The sequence below is a fragment of the Triticum aestivum genome, chromosome 6D (assembly GCF_018294505.1).
Source record: "Triticum aestivum cultivar Chinese Spring chromosome 6D, IWGSC CS RefSeq v2.1, whole genome shotgun sequence".
NCBI classification, from domain to species: domain Eukaryota; kingdom Viridiplantae; phylum Streptophyta; class Magnoliopsida; order Poales; family Poaceae; genus Triticum; species Triticum aestivum.
This window is the reverse complement of record NC_057811.1, coordinates 337,685,187-337,692,270: the sequence shown is the minus strand read 5'-3', so window position 1 is coordinate 337,692,270 and position 7,084 is coordinate 337,685,187. Positions and strand designations below refer to the sequence as shown.

Genomic DNA, 7,084 nt, shown 5'->3' with positions numbered 1-7,084 from the left:
CTTCCCTTGCTCCCAGCTACCCACCAGAGTCCCAACTGTTGGTTAACAGTACGTAACGCTGCTGTTATGAAAGAAGAACAGTGGTTACGAAATAGTAGGTCTGGGCTCTTATGTACTCCTATATAATGAAGAAGGGTTGAAGTTTTCTGCAGTACCACTGGTTGGTTTGATGGCGAGTCATGTCGTATCAATTTTCTCTCCAGCTTAGGAAACTTGTACCCAGGGGTTAGACGACATTGGGTGTCTATGTGTCCGTGGCATTGCTGCCCCTGGAAAGTGGAAACTCACATTGCTTGCTCAGCCCAGAAACACAATAAAGGTTTCACTCAGTTGGCAAATCTGTATGACATGGAAGCTTCAGGCCATACTAGGAGTAGTTTTTATTTATTTATTGCTGAAGATGTGAGTTATCTATATTTTTATTACTGGAGCATCCACATCCAAGTTTGAGCCTAAGTTTAGCTCTTAAGCTAAGAAGAAAGATTAGCTCTTGTTTGATTAAAGCAAGCAATAACTGGGTCCTACGTTGTTGATGTTCTCGTGTCTTATCCGTAACGGCGAAAATGATTGAAAACCTCGTCAGCTACTGCTAGCAATTTTTGTTGGGTAGGGCGCCTACCGTGAGTACAATAAGAGCAACAAATACTGCAATTATTCGTTGATAAGAGTACCAACGAAAGGGCAAATTATTATAATCAGACAAGAATATCCTTCCGATCCCCTTTTTGTACTTCTTAATTAATTAATGTGCAATGTATGAGTATTTAATCACTATGGCCTTTTACGTTTTCTCAGTGGGCAAAGGCAAGCGTGGCAACATGATCTCACTATACTCTTACGCTCGAATTTTTCTGGTGATTTATTACATTATTATTAAACATGTAGGAAAAATGTACTGTATAGATTTGTTTGAGAGAGCAAGCAATTCATCTCCAGTGCATTTGGGTAAAAAAGGTGCTCCCGAAACATGATAAAAAATCACCGGCCAAGTGGCCTTGACAAGAGCACACGGAATAAAGTAGTAGCATAAAATCACCAACCACCAATAAAATATGATTAGATAAAGGAAGAGTGCTGTTCACTCGCGGAAAAAAAGGGGGGAGGAAAACGCAAACTGCCAGCCACGGGCCCAAGAAGTGAGTGCTGCCCCGTCAATGTCGCCGGGAGGCCAAGAAAGGCAAAGCGAACCCATTCATTTCCCTCTTTCTTCCTCCCCTCCACCCTCCCTCCCTCCCCATTTCTCCCCCGAATCGCTGCTCGTCGTTGATTTTCGCTTCGGCCCGGCTCCTGCCTTCCTCGACAGAAAGGTTGGGACGATCCTCCTCTGAACCAGCAGAAACCACCTCCTCCTATGTTTTCTTCCAATGCAAACGATTTACGAGTGTCGTGGTTTCTTCCCCGTTTCTCTCATCAGGTTCAGGTGCCGCAATGGTGGGAGGAGCGCTGATCTCGGTCTACCCGGACGACCTCACCTTCCTCTGTAAGTTGTTCTTGAGATTTTCTCCGCATTCTGCAAAATAAAAAACCTCCGTGGTTTTCTCTGTGTTGGTTGAACTGAATTCTTGTGCCTAGTCGAGCTGGACAAGCCGTGCTACTGCAATCTCAAGGTGGTGAACAACAGCGAGCACCATGTCGCCTTCAAGGTTCGTGCCATTTCCATTCCACGACGCAGGATGGACTCTGGTTTTCCGCTGTGCGTTTCGGCGAAGCTCTTGAAGAAGATCGAGGTTCAGGTTTGATCAGAATTTGTTTATTTTTCAGGTCAAGACGACGTCTCCGAGGAAGTACTTCGTCCGGCCGAACGCCAGCGTCGTCCAGCCGTGGGATTCTTGCACGATAACAAGTAAGCATGCATACATGCATACATACATACTCCAGGATTCTTCATTTGGTTCTGATGTGCGCGCATCTGCCTTCTTGTTTTGGGTTATAGTTACCCTACAGTCACAGAAAGAGTACCCCCCAGATATGCAATCCAAGGATAAATTCTTGATTCAGAGCACCAGGGTGGCTGCCAGCACCGACATGGATGAAATCCCCCCTGACACTGTGAGCATAAATAAAACTCATAATCACTGGTTTCTATGATATGATTTAGCCTTGCATTGTCATCTGGATAAAATGATTGGCATTCCACCAACTATATTCCACCTTTATATGTATTTCTCAGTTCAACAAGGAGGCTGATAAGGTGATCGAGGAAATGAAGCTCAAGGTTGTCTACACATTGCCCAGTGGAAGCTCAGACGACTCTGGTGTTACATCTTCAGCAAATAGGAGCTTCAAGCAGGGCGGTGATGATCTCTCGGTGAGATTGGCTAGCTCTATCATCTACGTAGGAAACATATGTTGGATCTGCTAATAAAAATTTATTACAAAGGCTAACTGTATTTCACATGTTTATGCTTTACCTTGCAGATGCTGAAGAATGCAAGCATTGAAGAGGTAACGCGCTCTATCCAAACAGAATTTTCGCATGTTTATTTAGAAACCTGACCAAAAACTGCTAGCAAAGACATTTCCCCTGATTAGTTCTGAGAAAGAATTATTCTACCATTTAGACTTGACAGGCTTGAAGCCTCTACCGAACTCTGTCATATTGCGCTGCGCACTTCCAAAAAATATGCATTATGTTCATCTTAGGATCTTTTTAATACTTTGCAGTACGTTTTTGCACTGAGGTCGTTGCTATAGTCTTGCAAATACTATTTCTCTCTTAGATTCTTAAATGCAGAAGCAAATACACGCTACCTTTTCTTATATAAAATTATGAAAAGAGCAAATATGGGAAATAGGACAATGTTCAAGCACCATCAAATTATTGTTGAAATCAGCGTAAAGTTGGTCGAGCGTGAGAAAAGGTACCTATACTTCCAGGCCGGTGTCATAATTGAGGTAGGAAGGGATGCCCAGAAGCCCGCGAGCATGTTGCCCTATGTACATAGTTAATTGTGCAATGGGACCAGAATTCGGAATTTTTTACCCACTTTTGTTCATCTGGCCAGAGTATCTTCCTTTATCCTGATTGACATATTCCAACTCAAACTTTTTTCCAAAAATCATGATTCTAAAGTGTGTCCTGGATGAGATATGCTCACTGTGCAGCAATTAACTTTTATGATCAAGCTGTTACTAATATAAAACATATTATGTGAACCTTTGGTCCTTTTTACTCAGTAAATTGTTCCTTTCCTTTTATCCAGATCCAGACAATACAGCGTCTGAAGGACGAAAGGGATAACAATCTTCAGCAAAATCAACAAATGCAACGTGAACTGGTGCTGTATATTGACCTTTTCACGCTCCATGTCGTTTCTACTCACTGTTTTAGTTCAGTTCAGCTCCTAGTTTGCTTAAGCATATTAACATTTGGATTTTGATGCTTTTGCTTATTTCTCATTGTTTGAATCCATAACTAAATATGTAAAAGGCAGATAATGATAAATATTATTTTATAAAAAAGTATGACTTTTGAGCAAATGCAAAAGAATATGTTGGTCCTTGATGAGAAACAAGTTTTTTGTTTTGCAATGTGTCATTAATCACATTCTATTTGTATAAATATAAAAAATTGGCTTGATTACCATTTTTCCCTTGCCATAAATTACTTTGTGGATGTTTTAGCAAAAACAAAGTCAAAGCACTATATTATTTTGTCCTTTGTCCTACTAGATCATTTATTTATCGAGAGGACACAGACTAAGAGCTGGACCTTGGAAATGGAAAACCAAGTCACTATGGCGTTAGCTCAATTTTGGAGTGAAACTAGATTGCCAAAGGGTAGTGGGCCAGTTAAATCAGACTTGATACTATGGATATGCCATGGCGTCTACTGTTCGTTCTTTTTCTGCCAGCAGTTAATATGGTCACTTTAGACGCTGATATAACAGAAAATGAACAGAAATGTGAGGTGCCACCTGCCAATCATGCTAAGTTTATTTCCATATTTTTATTACTTTTGACTCTAAAATGTAGATTGGCGGTTGATACCGAAGTACTAAACCTAGGTTAACTTCTGCATGAAATGCTGATTGCCTACATATACATCCTCGCTTATATTGGATTTATCCCTAAATTAAAAAAAAACATTTCAGGACATGCTGAGGAGGCGTAGAAGCCGCAAAGGCGATGCTGGTTTCTCTTTGACCTTTGCTGCTTTTGCTGGGATCATAGGTCTCCTGGTTGGGCTCTTGATGAGCCTCATCTTCTCTTCCCCACCAGCGACTGCTTAGATGCCAAGATTGAAGCCTAGAGTAACAGTATTCAGCTCAGTTTCCAGATGCTTGGGGAGAAAGATTAAAAGTTATATTACTCTAGTCTCAACTATCATTCTTTGTTCTTTGCATTGTAGGTATACATGCCTTATCACAACGGGCTTGCAATGTTTAGCCCGTTTTTGCTTCGTCTTCCATTTGTATTTATATTCCTCTACTGTGTATTTTTTCTGTATAATTAGCTTGGCATATATCAGGAAGACAAATGTATGCATTCACCTATTAGAAATGTAAAGGCTGAAAAGGCTAGTGACCCTCTTTCAAAATGTAGGACATATTTTGTTTCTAGACTTTGATCAATAGTATGTAATTTGTTTTATACAAAAATTGATAGAAACACGTGTTCAAAAACATTTTTTCCTTATATTTTCCATATCATAACAATTACAGAATATAATATACAAAATTTACAGTCAAAATACAAACTTAGAAAACCAAAATATTCCACATATCTCTGAATTGGGGGAGTAACTTTAAGAAAACATGTTTGGAAATCTAATGAACCAGCTGACGCATGGACCATTCTTATGTTTAGAGCCTCATTTATTTAGTGGATTATAAAACATGGGAATAGGAAAAACTTAAGACTTTAATGGAAAACACAAAAATATGCAACTAAAGTTGTTTGATCACGTCACAAGAACAATGCACAAATTACTTTGAAGAATTAGGTGTTCACTATAGCTGTTATAGAAACATAGAAATGCTTCCAAGAGGTTGTACTCACTCAAAAAATTCCTTTGAATTACATGCAAATTAGTTTATAGGAAAATAGAAAAACCTAAAGATACATTCCTCTAATTTCCTATTCAACAAAGAGACGCTTGGTTATTATTATGCTCATGACGGTATTAGATTGTAGTCGGCTCCACTAAAATAAGGGCTTGCAAAAAGGTTCCGATTGCACTTCTCGAGCTAGAGTTTGCTTTTGAGAAGATTTCTTGCCTTTTCTTCTTTCAAATTTCCATTTCCAAGTCATGTGAGAAATAATAATTTGTATATTGACCAAGTTGCGCATCATGAAACATGCATGTGTTTATTTAGAGTGATCTAAAAGATCTTTACAGAGGAGTACATGGTTGTCGTCCTAGAAATAAATAAAAATGGATGGCAGATAACCTTTTTTGTAGAATAGGAAGTGCATAGGCATGATGCCCCCATACTGAGTACTCCCTGGTACTCCCAAGTCCAGAAACATCTCCCTATAAGTCATGATCTATCATGTCACAAAATTTGAAATTTAAACCCAACTCACATACTATAAAGTAAAAAGTATAGATATAGCTATGAATAGCAACTAACTTAATGTTTTTTCTTCTGTGAATTCGCCCACTAACATTAGTGGCAACATTTTACCTTTTCTTTCTCTCAAGAGTTTTGATGTAGAATTTGGTGACATAATGAATGCCCTAGGTGGAATTATAGGGACTCCCAACCCCAACTATATACTACTATGTCTGTTTGGATTTATTAGTCCCCCTTGTATTTTGGTTAAACTTTGACATTTAATTGAACTACCAAAAAATAATTTATGTACCACAAAAATAGTATCATTGAAAACCTCCTTTTTAATATGAACCAAATAATATAGGCTTTATTTTTTTTTGCGGGTGAAATAATGTAATACTCCTCACAGAAGGTTCATACAATCAATCGCAGCTAGCTCCGTAGCAACCAAAGGCCCCGAACTGATCCAAGTCATAGTTTTGCGTTCTAAACGAGCAAACTTAGCTAAACTATCACTAACCTTATTTTGGCTACAATTGATATCATCAATGAGTAATACAAGATTCACGAAGAGACATATGGTATCTAATCTCCTTAATGAGCGATGCGTAGATAGATCTATCCACCTCTTTTGCCTGGATCAACTTTATGGTCAAAATTGAGCACAAAATACAATAATATGAACCCAATAATATAAGCTTTATGACATACAGTTTATATTTTGTTTGTCAAATTTATGGTCAAAATTGAGCATAAAATAGAAAAGGACCAATAAACCCGAGCGGAGGTTTTTTTTAGGCTAAAACACACGCTTTATTACTCAAGAATGTTCTGAGGAATACATCTCAAGTTTGGAGGTTGAAGCAGCCAAACATGACGACCAATAGACAGACTAAGCGCGTATTTAACGAGGCTATGTGCCTCGATATTTGTAGTTCTACGTTCAAAATAAAAGAACAAGATTGAAATTCAGACTCCATTTGCTTGATCTCCCGGATAATATGTGCATGTGTTCCTCCATTGCCTTCAGAAATATTTGAGACCACTTCCTTGCAATTTGATGCGACCACCACTTGTGTTTGCATGAGATCGGGCGCCAACGCCAAAGCCTCCCTGCAAGCTAGGGCTTCAAGAGACGCCGGGTCGGAGACACCCTCAAAACATATGGCTGAAGCTCCCATGAACGAGTCAGGCTCGACAGATGACACCCACTGATCCTCGCCTTGCTGATTTGGTTGTAGCCCCGTCCACTTTGATCTTGCAGTGGCCTGGTGGTGGAGGAGTCCAGCGCTGGTTCACTTTTGGAGCTCGCACCCGGTTCTGTTGTGTAGGCCTCGAGGCTGATATCTCTGAGATGAAACGATCAACAAAGAGGTGCGTGCCCGCTGGACTTTGAAATATATTTTCATGGATTGCCTTTGAAAGGATCGAGAAGAGGTGTCTAGAGGGGGGGGGGTGAATAGACTCTAATCAAGAAAAGTTGCAGTTTTTAATTTCCTTAAATTGATGTGGAGTTTTAGCACAAGTTTAAACATTCACAATACATATCAAGCAAGCATGACAAGAGTATATGAGCAGCGGAA

The 7,084-nt window shown here is 39.5% G+C and overlaps 1 protein-coding gene across 1 annotated transcript; it reads left to right on the top strand.

Moving 5' to 3' along the window:
• The first annotated feature begins 1,093 nt into the window (after positions 1–1,093).
• On the top strand, positions 1,094–4,562 carry LOC123144974 (vesicle-associated protein 2-1). The gene is made up of 9 exons (XM_044564250.1): positions 1,094–1,307; positions 1,415–1,480; positions 1,573–1,643; positions 1,762–1,843; positions 1,934–2,049; positions 2,171–2,308; positions 2,419–2,445; positions 3,204–3,278; positions 4,095–4,562. Exons 2-9 carry the CDS (start codon positions 1,429–1,431, stop codon positions 4,230–4,232), a joined length of 699 nt encoding a protein of 232 aa, XP_044420185.1. The 5' UTR covers positions 1,094–1,307; positions 1,415–1,428; the 3' UTR covers positions 4,233–4,562.
• Positions 4,563–7,084: the final 2,522 nt, after the last annotated feature.